Consider the following 17,695-nt stretch of genomic DNA (forward strand, 5'->3'; position numbering starts at 1 on the left):
AGAAAAGCAGGCTTTCCGTAGGGACTTGGCAGGAAGATGTGAACATGACAAGTAAAATAGAATCCAATACATAAAAATGACACAATGTAGATTTTTAAAATGCAGTCTAATAAAATTGTCCATCTAACATGAAGCCTCACAGTATTCTTCCTGCTCTTGATTACTAAGCTCCAAATGCACACAATTCTAAGGACCTAGATTTAGAACATTATAGAGCAGTACAGATTTAGAGGCAACTTAGAAATATTGAATAAACATAACACCACTAAAATTTAATTTTCTTTCTAAGGTAAAGATAATTATAAAAGATAAATTGGCTATTAAATAGCAGTTGAATGCTATGCTTACTGCGAACATATGTGCTAAGTACCCAGTTTCATACAAATAATAAGCTCTGTTGAGTATGAATATATTATTCAATTATACTGCTTATTAACTTAGTAAACTAAGATTTATATGGAAAAATCTGAAAACATGTAATTCAAAATCACATGGCCATACCTCTTCAAAAGTCTAAATGACTATTATAATTTCTCCAAATCTTTGCAAAAACAAACCTAGGAAATTTGTTTTATTTCAAAAACCATAAACATTTACATTTTGAAAAATCAGACAATATTTCACAACTCAGTTCACTCACTGACTAGCCACTTGGTATTAAGCATATTGATTGCATAATTCTGCTCTATTTTATTTTAAAACAATTTCTAAAATCTTCAAAAGAGTTTAATACTAATTAAGAAGTAACTAATTCACTCAATGCAATAGATACAATAGGAAAACACATCGTAAAAGTCTTTCCTACCACCATTTTTACTGATTTCTATTTTTCTCATGAATTCCATAAAGCCTAGAAAACTTGTACTCCTTTTCTTGAAGAAATCTATGGTCTTAATTAACTGCTAATGAGTAGGAATAAATTAAAATCTTATTTATATAATTTTAGTATATTTATATTTGGAAAAAATCAATTTACCAAACATATTCTATGCATATATATTTAAAACACAACGATTAACTATGGCTATGAAAGAAGATGAGGCAAATATGCTTCCAAAGTCTGTATTCTCAGAGATCATGAACACCTATGAAACACTGCTTATTTCTAGTTTAATCAAAAATTTTTTCTTGATAGTTAATGCAAAAGTTAATCACCTCAGTCAGAATTAAAACATTTAAAATTCTGTAATTGCATATTAAGTAATAAAACATCAAGGTTTTAAGAAAATAGCTCTGAAATTTCAGAAGTACTTACTTTCTAATAAGATGAATTGGAGGAACCATGATATCCCAATTTATAAAAGGAAAACAAGGAAAAGGAAGAAAAATAAAGTTAGTTTTCTACCACAAAACATAATTCTTCATTTTAACATTTCAATAAATAGGACAATGTACAAGAATTAGACCAAAGCCTTAGATTTGGTTGCCTGTGGGGAGGTTGGGAGGGGAAAAGAGCGTTGAGCTAAAAGGTGACTGTGGCTTTCTTCCCTAATACTTCTACAGTGTTTTCATTTTGTTCCTAATACACATATATTTTCATACTATCAATGCAATAAGAAATAGGTAAGCAAGATAATATTTGCCCCCAATTCTTTTCTTTCTTCTATCCCCTATCAGCTGGGCCTTTTCTATACACCTGCCACGGTAGATATACAGCTTATTCTACATGTTTGTTTTTCTCCCTGGACTGTAAGGCTGTGGAACCCTTCTGGCTTGTTTTTGTTTCCCACAACCCCTGAAGCAAAACAGGGGTGGAATTTGGAGGCAGGGGAGCAAGCATAATTTAAACTGTCTAGACATCAAAGGACCCCCAGAGACACTTTGCAGAGCCCTGATGTGTTGTGAAATACAGAAAAATCATCGCTTTATGTCATCAAATTGCTGATGGAACACATAAAATTTTATTAATATTGAATACTCAGTGAAGGAAATGGATAGCCTATCTAATTTTAAAAACTAGAAAGAGTACAGGAGAATGTGATTGAAAGATGTGCAGACATGACAAAGAAATATCATAACATGGGCCTCCATTCCTTTACGTACAAAATAATAATGCTTTCTCAAAACTCAACAAATTCAATATGCAATTATTACACAGCATTATTACACAGTGCTATTAATATAAACAATTATATACTCATTCTCCTCTCAGAAAGAATTAATATATTCTTTCAAGTATTCTTAATATTAGCTGTAATAAAATATCAATTATAAAGTATATATTTTCAACAGTACATTATGTGGTGCAGATTTGTGTTGTCTGTATAGGATCTTTGCGCTCACTTTATGAAAATGAAATTGTTTATACTTAGAATTTGTACTATATATATGTATATAATACTTTACAAAAACATTAAAAGTCAGTAATTTACCCTTGGATTTATTTGGCTACTTATTTATATATTTAATAGTTATGTCCCTACTAGTGGAGATAAAACTATTTTTACCAGTATGAGACAGATTTCTAAATACACATAGTCACATAATGTAAATCAGCTGATTATTAAAAACTATCCTAGATAATTTAAACTGATGATTAAAACTATCCTAGGAAGCAAGATCAAATTAACTTCTTATTCATAAGAAGTATTACTGCTAATTAACAAAATCTCTAAAATGACTATAAAATAAACCTTTATCAAAAGTAGATATCAAACACATCTAAATATCTAAGATTACATATAATTACATATATTAGTGAATAATCTTAGCACAAAATATGAGTAAAACATAATCTGCAATAACTTAAAGTCTGATGTTAAAGAACAGTGCAAACTTCATGGTCCCTCCAAGATCACCAATGTGAGTTTTTAATGAACATTTACATATGAAGAAAAACAAAAATTAGAGTTTAATAATTTTTTAAAAATTGGAAAAATTTAAAATAAATTGGATCAACCCATCAGCTCAAGTAAGAGATAGGTCATATTTAAGAGGAAGATGTATTGCAGATTTCTGTTGGCATTATCTACATGATTTTCAATATTTAATATCATAAGGAAAAGTTGGAAGTCCTGTTTCTCTTGTCAGGAGAAGATATTTGGTTTTGGGTGTTTTGGTTTTGGTACCGAGGATTGAACTCAGAACCTTGCCCTTGCGAGGCAGGCACAGAACCACAGAGCTAAATCCCTAGCCCTGTCAGGAGAAGATATTGAGGCAAGAGATAATTATCAAATAAAATACACTGCACAATGTCTTCTTAAAATTGGAGGCATAATTACAGACTTCAAACCTCAGAGTGTCTCTGATTGACCTGAACAATCTAAAAATACATTATTCTTAGAATATCGACAGATTTAGACTTTTTACCCACTTTACAGAGACTAATAAGCTACTATTAGATAAACTGCAGTAATTCATACAAACATACTCACTGAACCAACTTTTTGTTTTAGGAAGCAAAAATTCTAAATCATTAAAGGAAGGACAAGAGAGTTTACTTAGTATTATTTAAATATAGGGTAAGAAGATTTTTAAAAAATAGCCCTATATAAGTATTAACAAAACATATAACCTATAGTTTTCAAAGACTTTCTACTAAAGCAGTAGCCAAGGTGGTCATCTTTGATTATGGACATCTGGTAGACCACATGCCACATGTATAGCTAGATACTGGCAATTGTTCCTTCCCAGCTGTGCATGTCACGACACAGCAAGTTACCCCCAGGTACTAAGGAAGTCAGTAGAGTCAAATGAACAAGAAAGACTGGATTCTGAAGCAAGTCAGTCTGAGTTCAAAAAGGTGGGGCCATTTACTGTATGTGTCACACTAGATTTAGCCTTTTTAGACCTCAGTTTCCTCAACTATAAGCTGTGAATAACATGACATTGTCATAGATTATTTTGAAGATTAAATGAGTGAAAACATGGAAAGCAGCTACAATGGTGCTAGCCATGCCATGTTTAAAACTTGTGACCTATTATTTTAAATACTGCAATTATTATTGAAAATAACTTACAGCCAGAGGTCCTTAAAATGGCAAATGGAAAGAAATTAGCATTTGATAGCTTATATAAAGAAGTATTTCAAGTAAGATTTTTTAAACATCTAATTTCATTTTAATCTCGTTATCAAAAAATAATTGAAGATATGGGTATGTGGAACACTCCTAGCCTATAGTCTTTCACATGTGAATAACATTGAAAATTAGTGATAACTTAGTAAAGGTACAGGAAGAATGACAGCACTAAGAATTTAGTTACCATTTATTAAGAGCATCTATAATGTGTCTTGGTTTTCACAACTGTTTTCTGTATTTCTCACAGCCACCCAAAGCATGAATTCTCAGTTTTACAGAAGTAACTAAGACTCAGAGATTAAGAATCTTACTGAATTTCAATAACAACAAAGTTATAGAGCTGAAATACAAATTCTAATCTGATTCCAAACCCCATGCTTTTTACATTATCGTACATTCTCTCTCCATAGAACTGCATCCTCCATTTAATCTACCTTGAATACTGGAAAAGAATATTCAGCACTTGAAAGAAACATACAAACAAAGGCCAGCTGCTGTTAAATGGTAAAGTGATTGGCTTCATCATCACTCAACTCTGCATATAGCAATGACTTCCCCAGGGTAGGTTTCCAATATTATAATAAAGCCCTAGGCTGCTGAATATGACTTTGTCAGTGTCTTCCTCAAGCAATGCTATCCATGAAAATGAAAGAAGAAAGAACTTAGAGAAAATATGGCAAAGAATTCAGACCTATAATTGAGATGCCTTTTTCGAATTGGATCATTAAAAAAAACACTCCATTCACTGAACAAACATTTATTCAAACACTATATATGTCAAGCTAATCTTGAAATAAATCTACACTCTGACAGTGCTTTACACATAATAGAAATGTAGCCTGAGCCAAACTGAATTTTCTGAATACATATGAGAGGACAGAGGATTCAAGAAAAAGGCAACCTTGAGGCAGACAAGAGGGAAATCTGCAGATTTAAATGTTGACCTTAGTTTTTTCCAAGACGACTGAGACATGATCATGTGTGAATTTCTCACATCATCAACCCCAAATTTAGTGACAGTCAACCCATGGCCACTGGTGACTCTTTAGGATTTTGTACTATTTCTTCACCGATCAAGCCCAGACAGAATATTTCCAATTAAGCCAAAACATGTGTCTTCCAAAATAGAAGTTAACTTCATTTGTTAAAGAACAGAATAGATATTGTGATTATATCCTGCATGATAAATTAGTATCATTAAAATGTAAATTGCCCTATTTTACTTGTAGCTCCTTATCTTCACCAATGTGGTAGCAATAGTCAATATTGCAGCATTCCAACTGGGCTGGGGATTTAGCTCAGTGGTTCCGCTGCCTGCCTCGCAAGCACAAGGTTCTCAGTTCAATCCACGGTACCAACAAAAACAAACAAACAAAATATTGCAGCATTCTAAAAATCTGTTCTATGGGATATCGATCATAAATGAAGCTCCGAACAAACTATCAAAGAAGTTTAGAAGATAGCATGCTGTATTTTCTTCTTGCAAACTCATCAAATGCATTAATACATGTTTAAATATCTGAAAGTTCCCACTTAACTCCATGTTTCCTAAGCACATAAAATAAGACATCTCCACACATAGTTTAGCATATCTCCTATTATGGTATGCCAAAAAATATACATGGGGAAATGCTATACTGTATGAATATGGTTAGGGTCATCAGGGAAAAAAATATTTAGTTGTCTTCACCCCCAGGAATGTTTAGTTTTATTATCTAACTCTTAAGATTATTTTCAAAGTGTATAAAACATCTATTTTGTCGTGAAAAAACAATGCAGTGTGGTTTTTCCTGTGTAATTTACAAATGTAGCCAAGAATTTGAAATAGCATTGAAAAATTTATAAGCAGTATCCATATATAATTGAGAATATTATATATTTTCAACATTAAACTTTCCAACAGATGATACTCCAAATGGGAAAAACATTTTACTCAGTTTCCCCAATGCAGATCTTGTTCCTAATACCTGATTGTTCTCACTTATTGATGGGTTCTTATCCTCCTCCTCATCTCCTGTGACTGAGCATCTCTCATACTACTCCAGTCATTTTCTCTCCAGGGCCTCAACAAAGCTCATCTTAAATTTACACTCTTATTTTCTCACATTCGAATTCAATTTTTGCATCACTCACAAGAGCACAATTCTATAGCCCCTAACTATTCTCCCTCCCCTCACTATCTTCCTGCTCCATCTCTTCCTACACAATGATGCCAAACAATTTTCCTATTTCAAAACAAAAATACTGCTCAGATTGCTTCTTAGGACATACTATTCACTAGCTTTTTTTTTTTTTTTTTTTAAATCAGTGGCTTTCACTGCCCACCAAAGGAAGTACAAACTCTTCGTTCTGACGGCTGAGTCCTCTATAGTACGCTTGGCAGCCACCTCATCTTCATCTACTCCAGATCCCGGGCAGCTCTCCTAATGACTGATCCAACTCAGAAAATCACAATGCCTCTGTGGTTTCCCTCTTCTTTGGTTTGGCTCATGTGAAGCCCTGTGCCTGCAATTATCACTTCTCCTATTCTGCTTCATTTTGCCACTCAAAATACAGTTAAAGGAGATTTTTCACTACTACCTTCATAATGAAGCCTTTTGTAATCCAAAAATAAGCCTCCTTTCCTTAGAACAATCTCCACATTTTGCATTTCTCTCATGGTTTCTTGTCTCTGTTTTCACCTTTAAATTCCCTATCTTTATTACAAGTCTTGAAATTTCCTAAGAGACAGTCACATATTTATCTTTGACTAACAAGCCATCTCAAAGTAGTCAAAAGGTGTTTGTTATAAGTTTAATCACTGCTATAAAAGTGGTTAGATTGGGCCCGGGATTTAGCTCAGTGGTTTAGCTGCCTGCTGCACAAGCGCAAGGACCCAAGTTCAATCCCTGGTACCAAAAAAAAAAAAAAATGGTTAGATGTATGGATATGTAGACCTATAAAAAACCTGCAATGAATATCACCAATTTCTTTTTAATTCATGGCTATCCACATGTCTGCAGACACTCTACACATCAAGCAGTTTTCAGTGACCACTTTAAATGTGGACATGAGGTCCTTTATTTTAGGAAATATTCTTTACTGATTTGAAGCCAGTGTAGCAATCAATGAAATGGTCTTAGTTTCTGTATCAGAAACCTGGCCAGATTAAACTACCTGCCTAGTCATACTGATGAGTCAGTGGTGAAAGTTTGAGTATTTTGGGGACAATTAATATAAAAATAAGGGCAAATACCATAAGTAATTTTCATCAGTAGAAACATCCACTATAAAGACATAAAAAAGATTTGCTGGTGCATATTTGTACTTCCACAAGAATAGAGGCTGCTCAGAATTAAGCTAACCAGAGAAAAGCAGAACAACACATGAGAAAAAAATAGAGAGAAACTGTATCACTTGAACTCCTAAATTATGTAGTCACAATGAAGATCAACCTGCTGGATGTCTAAATTAATAAGCCAATAAATCCCCTGCTAACTATACTTTAGACATCTAACACAGAACCTAAGTGACTTACACAAGCTAACTTTATTTTTCTAAGCCTCACTTTCCTCATCTGTAAAATGATGAGTTTAAAATGGGTGTGTTTTAAGGCTCTACTAATTTCTTTTTGGTTAATGTTTTAAGGACAATTAGTAATTGCTTGACTATGAGCTTTCTAAAGTTCATTCCAGTTGGGCTTCCTGTCTGAATACTTCCCTATTCCCAGTGCCCTTTGCTCCTAAAAACTACTAATTACCTCTCCAGTCCATAATGATGCCATCTACACCTCTACAGGCTTTAGAGTCCTTGCAGTATTTAGTTGTGGCCAGTCTAACACCACATTGCTTGAGGCAACTACAGCAGTGCCCAAAGGACTCTGACTTTATTAATGATTCTTCATGTTCCCTCTTGGAGTTCTGTCAACCTTAAACATTTAGAAAAATTTCAGAGGTTTTTTGATAGGCTAACATTTTATAATTTACAGAGTAGAGCAAAATTTGAAGCTTTACAAATCCAAGAATTGGCTGAGGACATCCAGACATGGAAATTATGAAATACTCTAGTGAGAATATAAACTGATATGACCAATATGGAAACACAACTGGCAATATAGAGAGAAAAAATCTGTTCATGCTCTACAGATCAATAATTCCACTTTTTGGTATAAACTTTAGAAAAAGTCACATTTTGATAAGGAGATTATTATTTGTTATAGAGGAAGCAAGCCCATAAATATACTAAATGTTCAGTAGAGTATAGCTAAAGAAATAAACTTTGACCTAGATAATCATAGCAAAAGCGTAAAATTCCAAACTACAATCAGACATACAAATCTGTAACACTGGTAGCCTCTGATGAGAAAGAGAAGGAAATCAAAGGAACTTCAGCTTTTACTGTTAGACTTTATTTAAGAATCTGAAGCAACTACAACCAAATGTCCAAGACTGTTAATTCTACCTTGTTCCTGTTGATACATGGGCATTTTGTTGAATTTTCTAAAATTTTAAGATAGAAAAAAATGATATATTTTTATTATTCTTTTACCCACAACTTGGCTTATATCTAAGTCTATCAAATTTTTCCCTTGATTCAATTTTTGTTAATGGTCAATAATATTTATGCAAGAAAGTAAATATTTATTTACATGGGAAGTAAAAGGTATATCATTATACCCAGGCATTCCTGTAATCCCAGCACATTGGGAGGCTCAGGTAGGAGGAATGCAGGTTCAAGGTCTTGGGGGCCAATGTAGCCAAGCCATGTCTCAAAAATTTAAAGGGCTGGGGGTGGAGGGAGACTAGGGATATAGCTTAGTAACTGGGCACCATGGGTTTGAACCCCAATGACACATGAATAACTACCTAAATTATCTATCTATCTATCTATCCCTCCCTCTCAACTTCCCTCAGGTTCCACCCACTGTTTCAGCTTACTGAAGATCTATCAGGTATTCTTTCAGATCCTTTTGTATTTACACAAAGACATACACACACCTACAGGAACACATATTTATTCAGCTCTATGGTTTGATATCCTTGTTTTCAATACAAATGAGAGCATTTACTACATAAAGGTAAGTGTGCTTTTGTACTTACAATGACTGGGAGATTTTCTCACAAAACAATATTTTTGCTCAATATTCTATAGGATTTTGAATGTTTTAAATATGTATTTAATGCTCTTAAGAATCTATAGGATATACTGTATCACAATTTGAGTATTTATTATAGAATACTTAATTTATATATAATTTTGCCTATTTAAATAGCAGAGTAATAAAGAGATCGCTCTATAATAGATCCCAAAAGTTGAGATTTCAGTCTGAAGAATGCTTTGAAAATGTTGACAGCTATCTTTCAGTAAGAGTTCCCAGTTAATGATGTACATAGTAGTGTTCTAGATTTTTGCCAATCCATTCAAGGGTGGAGGCGATGAGCTCACTGCAAATAGAGAGACCAACAGGAAGGAAGCACAGATGGACAGGACAGAATGTCCCATGCAGTAGCATGAACAGTTGGCATTTCCAGAGCAGTGCATACAAGAGAAGAGAGTAGGGATCTAAGTCCAGAGGGAAGGTATGCACCATGTCTTGGTAGGTAACATTTAGTACCAAAGTTTAAATGCCACAGCAAACAGCTTATTCTTTGTGCAGGATAAGATCATAAGCCCTGGAGGATTTTAACAAGGAAAATGATCTTCTCCATCTGTCAGTAAGAGGACAGATTGAAATTGAGATAGAAGGTACACCAACTAGGAGCCTGTGGAACTGGCCTGCAGGGAAGTGCTAAGAGCTCAAGCAGAGCAATGATAGTAGGATAGAGATGTGCTAAGAGACACAGAGAAAGAGTCAAAAAGGGCATGGTGAGAAAAATAAGTAGGACAAAGACACTGACTAGATATTTGAGCTAACAACTAATGGTGAAGGGTGGTATAAATAAGATGAGTAATATAAAAGAGGAAGATTTGGAACAATATGGTGAATTCAGCTCTGGCCTTATTAATTTAAAGGTATGCATACAAAATTCAGATACATCACACGCATCCCAGAGTCAGTATCAGGTTGGAGATAAACACTAGTAATCATCAATATACAAAAGGTATTCAGAATGATGACAGCTGATAGGCACAGTTGCAGAGTAATAGAAGAGGAAAAACAGTACTCACTTGATTTTATTACATTTTAAACATCAGAAAACTATATGAGAAAACATTTCTGAAACCAAAGAAAGGGAGAAAAATCCTGCTAAGATTCCACTGTGATATTATAAGGTGTGTTCTAATAGGAGCACATGGTTATTCTAGAAGCCAGAATAAATCTCCGTATTCATAGGTAGAAAAACCTGTAAAAAGGAAATTATTAAGAGGACCATTCTAGCAAGAATACTTCATTTAATATGCATAGTCCACCAATAAATTGTATACACACTTCAGGAAAAGAAAATCTTGTATAAATATTTTAATATTTTTATCTCTGGAGACTTCAAAGGATGTTGTACATCGCAGAAAACCCACTACACTGCCAGCCCTTAGAGAAGAAATTGAAAATGCGTGTGCAGCAGTCTCAGTAGACACTTGGACCAAGGTTACCCAAACAACAGTTCACCGTATTAACAACTGTCTGGAAGCAAATGGCCATCAATTTGAGCACCTCTTATACTTCTAGGGGCCAAAGGTAACTTATATTAATTTCACGGTCTCTCAATAAATTTACTATTAAAACATTTATACAAGTTTTTCTTTTACTGAAATATGATTACTTTTTTTGGTGGATTCTCTAGTTTTCTGTTTAAAAGTAATATAAGAACATTATTAAATATCTGCCAGTTGAAAAAAAATAAAAATCACCTGAAATCAAATTCCTTGAAATACTCTGGACATTCTGTAAATTTTCTTCGAGTCTTTTGTTGTTTTCACTACTTTAAACATTTTTTTTTTGTACCAGGGATCGAACTCAGGACCTTGCTGTTGCCAGGTAGGCAAGGCACCACTTAGCTTCATCCCCGACCCACTTTAAAGTTATAATTTACCTCAGTATCACATAATATTTAATTTGACATTATACTCTTTTCCATACTACTGCAAAAGCACCATATCAAATGGTTAAAAATATTTTGTTAATTTGTTTCAAGTCAGTGGTCTTCAACTTTGCTGTGTATTAGAATTTTAGGCAAACTTTTTTAAAATGTAAATTTCAGGATTAATTCCACACCTATTGAATAAAAATCTCTGGGTGGCATCCAAGCTTTAACATTTCCTGAAATCTTTCTAAATAATTCTAACGTGTAGCCAAGTTTGAGAACCAATAGCATCACCAATAAACATTTAAATTATGTCCCTTACAACTGAAATAGTTGTTATACAATGCACATGCCATCTTTTTCTTATAGTCAAGAATACTTTCTTAAGAAAGCTTTGTAGAAAGGGCTTTATCAACACATGAGATACAGTTTATTTTAATGACCTTTTATGAACAATGACAACTGGAATTTTAATGAGTTCTTTTAGTTTATACCTCTGCAGTATTACAGAAGTGGGAAGTATCACTTGGAGTCTAGATAAAGCTCACGGATTAATTTGGTAAGTAAACTCAAAGAAATCACTACGCATTGCTTTAATCTGCATTCTTCTGGTTACTGGCAATACCACTTATGCACAACCTTGTTTGTTAGTTCTGTGCACAGGACCACCCTTGTTCTTGTCTGCACACCACAATGCTTCAAAGTCATTTTTTCCTCATAGTTCTAATGATTTCTTTATAGAATACTGCTAGCATTCTCACTAGAAGTATTTTCTTCATAGGTTGTCATTTAGTGTTTATTTTTGATAAGCAGGCATATCATGAGCTTCATATGTCCGTGTTTTCTTTCATGATTTATCTGATAGCATCAAAATGGAAAACTTATTTCCCTATCAAAGATGGAGTTAAATTTGATTTTTTTGATTTGATTTTTTTCTATTTTGCCCAATAGTATAAACTTATAATATTTAAATATTCTACCATATCTTCCTCATAAAACACAACTAGCACATTATATGTTCCATAAAAATTTATTATTTATAATGACTTTCTATGGGTCAGAAAGAAAAGGGGTGGCATTCCCTTGTCCATTTATTTCTGATTTATTATCTTACTCCTTCCCTGTAAAAATCTCTGATACCACTCATGAAATTCCTTGATCAGCAGAATGTCAAAAGAATTCAGCTCAGAATTTTTCTGGCTATAGGGAAATTTTTACCTTTAAATATTTGATAAAGGAAATTCCTAAAAATAACTATACCAACCACCACTGTTAAAGATGGCTTTTATACTACAAGATAAATGTCAATTTAATTTAGCTTTCCCCTCCCCTTCCCTCCTCTTTCTTTCCTCCTCTTCATTTGTTCATTATATCTTAAGTGTACTTTCTTTTTTTTATCTTAAGTGTACTTTCTGCAGTGATATATCCTACTTTATTAGAAATATTAATAGATAAAAGTATTTAATCAACACAGCTTTGTACAAAAAGTTACAGATTTCTGATATAAAATGCACTTTATGAAATTCAGTTATTTAGGGTAGTATGGAAATATATCTACAAATTTCAAATAAAATTATAAAGTAAAAACAATCTTTACTTTACAAAAGCCTAATTTCAAGGTTAGACCTCTTAAACAATACACTTTGGAAAAGAAGTATAAATATAAAGATCACTGAATTTAAACATCTTTCTCTTCTACAAACTTAGCATGCAACACTTAAAAATATTACATTTTAAGAATAGGCAGGAAGGGGGCCGGGATTTAGCTCAGTGGTTCTGCCACCTGCCTCTCAAGTGCAAAGTCCTGAGTTCGATCCCCAGTACCAAAAAAAAAAAAGTAAAAAAAAGAATAGGCAGGATGTCTAAAAGAAATATAATGCACCTGTTTTAATTTCTCCCTCAGGGAAATATGATTCATGAGAGACATAAGTTGGAATTTGTGAATGCAGAAATGTTTGTATTTGCTACAGGCCAATAGCAATACTCTTTCATATTGAGAAAAAAACAGAAAGGGGGGGGGGGTGGATACAAGCAATACAAAGGTTTAAAGAGAGTAAATAATGTTTCAGGGTAACAGTTTTGAAACTACAAAATTACACAAACATGCATATTAATAAATTCCATTCCAAAAGTAATGCTATTATTAGGTAATATTTGTTATGTTTGTTTTATAGTATTAACATCTTATTTAGGGAAAGTGTACATTTTTATTATGGGGTTTTTTTGGTACCAGGGATCGAACTCGGGACCTTGCGTTTGCAAGGCAGGTGCTGGAACCACTGAACTAAATTCCCGGCCTGCCATTGTACATTTTGAGCGCTCATGAGAAATGTATGTTCAGACAAAAAAAAATACTTGTACATTATTTGACAGCAATATCAATGTTCTAACCAAGTACAATACAGAGAACAAGTCCAGAAATGAAAAGGGAGAGAAAATATGCAAATAAAATTGGATAGAAAAAAAGATAATTAATTGTTGGGTTAATAGTTCGAGAAAAATTATTTTAAACATGTAGTCCTATTTAATCAACTAACCAAATGGCAACTGATTAAACAACTGCTAAAATTATTTATTAAAAGGTTTAACAGTAGGAGAAATGTTTTTTGTCTTCTTTTATTTTTTCTAATCTTTCTAAAAACATAACTTGAGCTATTATGGCTTCTGGCCATTTGTCAAACATCTTATTTAAGTAAATACAACTCCAATCCACTCATTTAACTAGAATTAATATTCTGGAGGTTTTCTGTGGCCACTTACTTAAACCTTTCAGGAAACATCTCCTTGATGCACCTGCCACCCAATTCCATGAAATCAATATTTTATTTAAGCTAAGGCAGGAGATCTTAAGACGCTAAATTTAACTATGAATGCTATCTCATGAGCTGCTAAAATAGCACCAATATTGAACACCATTATAGTTAATGAGCTTTACCTCTTTTTGTGAGGGGATAGAGGTTATTTTCTAAGGTACCAGTAACATAATTAATAACAGCATATTATGCTAGGATAACTATTGCAGCTTTAATACATAGTACCTTCCTATTGCCAAATGTCACTTTATAAGCACAGAAACAACATTCTATCTATCTATGCCTGAGACAAATCTATTGTGATAGTGAGAGATAGTTACTAATCAATATAAAGGGGAAAACTACTGCTACAGATCTAACTCTCAATCAGAGATAAAATCATTTACTGAAATCCAGACAATTTACTCTTTAAGGGGAACACAAAAATTCACACCTTCTGTCACTTGCACCATGTTTATATGTGAAAGTACTGGTAGCACAGGTTCCACATAGAAAAATTCTGTAGACATTTAAAAAAATTTTATAAACAATAAACACCTTGTGTTTGCCTTCAAATGTTGTCTTTTCTAGAATAATTATGATTTGATTGGCTCTAGGCTATGATCTGTATGGAGGTTTTCTAGGATCTCATTTGGGGTATCACTGGTTCTTCATTTTCAGTGCAAATAGTCAACAAATGTCAGAACAAGATATAAAATCTGGATTCTAAACCTGTACATCTCTTAAATGGTAAACATTTGCTAACCCTAAAATTATTCCTTTTGTCACTTGCTTGTTAAACTAAGTTTTAAGGAAACTCTGGAAGTTTTCAAATTAAACATTAAGCTAGTACATTCCCGTGTCTCCCACTTCCTCCTTGGTTTGTTCATTCCTCCTAATAGGGCAGTTTTTCTTTCTTTTCCTCCCTTTTTTTTGTTGTTGTTTTCTCTGGGGACCTCCACTTCAAGACTGGCATTTTCCTGTGGCCCAGAGTGATAGATATACTGAGCTGTGGAATCAGCCTGCCTAGGCTCAAATGCCAGATCCTCCACTTATAACTGTGTACAGTTAGGCTCATACCCAACTTCTCTCAGTATCAATTTTCTTGTCTGTAAAAAGAAGAAACAGCACCCGTTTCTCACTATTACCAGGAGGATTAAATGAGTTAAAAAATAGAAAAGCTGTGCTCAGTGTCTAACACTGATCACTAACTGCATAAATCTTAGCTTCCTGCCCTTTTCCTGAAATGACATTCAACAGATAGGTCTAATGATATTTACAGACACATGCATCTGTGATTCTTCTTCTCATTTTTTTACCTGTATTTTACTCTTAGGCTTAATAAGCTTCCTCTATGTTCCACATTAGGCAAGCTTTTTATTACTCTACAGGAAAATGACTGAAATTGTATAAATAACCAAGAAGAGACACCAAATTTCTAAGGAACATGTCCCAAAATTGAAGAAACTCTAGCATATTCCTTATAAAAACTTAGAATGCTTGAGCAGTTTCAGGAAAAGAAGAGGCAGTATTTATCCTGGAAAATTCCTTAAAAGTACAACTCAATTTGATTCTCAGTAAAAGACACAGAATAATGAAGTGCTTTCAGTGAAGATAAAGCAAAACACTCACCAGGAAAAATCAGCCATCAGCCTCAAAAATATTTATTAATGCAGTCAGGCTGCTCTGCTTACAATAGCCCCAAGCAAAAGGGTGAATAAGTAGACTAAAACTTCAGCAAGAACACATGGAGAGGCAGTCACTGTTCACAGGGAAGAAGGCTCTGGAGATATAGCAGAAAGGAAAATAAAATATGTCCACCTAATATTGTAATAGAATTTTTATGATTAGATAATTTTATGCTTAAAACATGGCCATAGTTTACACAAACTGTAATTCAGAGAAATTAGAAAGCACACCAGAGCCTCCCATATTTTCACTTTCCAACAAGTCACGCTTTCTCAGTTTCCATGCTAGCCTACCCTATCACACTGACAAAACAGAAATAACGTATGTGAGCAACATCAATCTGGAAATCACTCTTATAACCTTCGACTCAGTCATTCAGATCACACTGCCTGGCCTTCGAGTGTCCAGTTGCCCTCTCATATCCACTAAACATGAACCAGGGAATGAGTGACCGACCATTATGGGGTTCCCTATGGGAAGGCCCTCAATGTCCATTTCACCCATATCACTAGCTGGTACCTACCCGGAAGGAATGAACGGAACCACTCCAACGCAATCCCAGCCACTCCTGCTAGTTCAAGCATTCGGTTCAGCATCACCTCATGACCAACACGAAAGCAGCTGAGGCTCTAATATAATCATCACGGAAAGTTGTCCCAAATCCTTCATTCGAGGAAGATCCTTCATACACACCAACGCTGTCTCCAAGCCATGCCGGGGTCTGAAACCAGACTGGAAAATATTATATATGTGTATATATGGTAAAACTCCCAAAAACCACTCTTCTACTTTATCATATTTATTTACAGCTGCTAAACCCATCCTCTACATATTGCCTTCTCAAGGTGAAAATACGAACATTCAAGGAAAGATCTTTTCCATAGTGGGATATAAACTTAAAGCATATGAAGGCCTGATGCTGCCTGGTAGGTAGTTGAGGCAGTCCCAAATGAAACATACTTTGTCCTGAAGGGGAGAGAGTAAACACAATGTTGCTTTCCAAGGCTAATCATCTAAACTTGGTGGACAAGATCAAACTATTCTGATAGTAATTTTCTTCAAAGCCCTAGCATTTTTTAGGAGGTAGGATAGCAATGGCAGATGAACTCTTGAAGGTCTGTTTCATATTACCACGTGTGCCTTGACTCCTCCTGAATCCCACTGCATGGACAGAGCTTCAAACTCCTAGCTGCCATCATCATCTTGACTACATTATCTGAATCTCTACTGATATCAGAGCTCTGAACTGACTGTCCTTGCTTATCTTGGAGACAGGGATAGAAATCATGAGGGACAACATCTCTGAATTGTAGGAAAAATATTAAATGATCAAAGGAGTCCCAAGAGCCATCAAAACCAAAAAAAATTTCAAAATACCTTTTAAAAAATCAACTGTCCCTCCTATTTTCTTACTTCATAGTGTTTTTAGAAACAGTGATAAATATTATCTACACTATTCATAGTTTAACTAGAGAACTTAACTATTTTTATATTCTTAGGTCCTTTAATATAGGAATGAAAATTCTTTCTTGTATTCTCCTCTTACCTTAAATAATGCATCACTGACAAGACAACTGTCAATTCCAACACAAAGTTTTACCAAGTCTCTATTTCCAGGATTTGTTTAAAATACAATTAAATGAGTTAAATAACTAGAGCCTTATTTACCCATAATTAATTTTGCATCAAGCAAACATCTATCTATAAAACTGCTCATCCTATATAATTCCATTTAAAGTTAATAGAATTCTGTCTTCTCATCTCCATCTCACTTGCTTTACTGACTAGATCCATTTCATCCTGGTCACTTACATTCAGTTGATATTAAATGTAAGAGCCTGGAAATGTACACCTGCTATATTGCCTCGCCTGCCCAGTTGGTATATTCTTTTGCTCCCAACTCAATTATTCTGTTGATGTCAAATATCCAGAAATCTTTCAGACAGATTTGGACCTCAGATTTATACCAAACCAACATTTACTGTATTTTTCTGGACAGCCTTCACTAACTCCACTGCATCTCATAAAAAGTGACATGTCTCTCACTAAGGATCATGCAAAGAATGAATGATTTACCTAGGCAAAAAAAAAACCCTCAAAAATTTTATTTTAAAATGGATAGGGATATAAAAATTAAAGGGATAATCTTTGCTTGCTTAATTCAAATGTACATACTTCTTGGCGCTTAGCAATA

The 17,695-nt window shown here is 34.0% G+C and overlaps 1 protein-coding gene across 1 annotated transcript in view; it reads right to left on the reverse strand.

Moving 5' to 3' along the window:
* Window positions 1-2,638: 2,638 nt before the first annotated feature.
* LOC147830127 (putative Polycomb group protein ASXL3) overlaps window positions 2,639-17,695 on the reverse strand; it is a 57,912-nt gene continuing 42,855 nt past the window's right edge. Inside the window, exons 3-4 of the mRNA XM_087193633.1 lie at window positions 16,025-16,222; window positions 2,639-15,595 (exon numbers count right to left, since the gene is read on the reverse strand). Of these exons, the coding sequence (XP_087049759.1) occupies window positions 16,102-16,222 (121 nt within the window). The 3' untranslated portion in view covers window positions 2,639-15,595; window positions 16,025-16,101. The remainder of the gene's footprint in view (window positions 15,596-16,024; window positions 16,223-17,695) is intronic.

Source organism: Heterocephalus glaber, unplaced genomic scaffold (assembly GCF_053883595.1).
Source record: "Heterocephalus glaber isolate CG9 unplaced genomic scaffold, H.glaber_assembly_v1.0 deba00000331, whole genome shotgun sequence".
In the NCBI taxonomy this organism is placed as follows: domain Eukaryota; kingdom Metazoa; phylum Chordata; class Mammalia; order Rodentia; family Bathyergidae; genus Heterocephalus; species Heterocephalus glaber.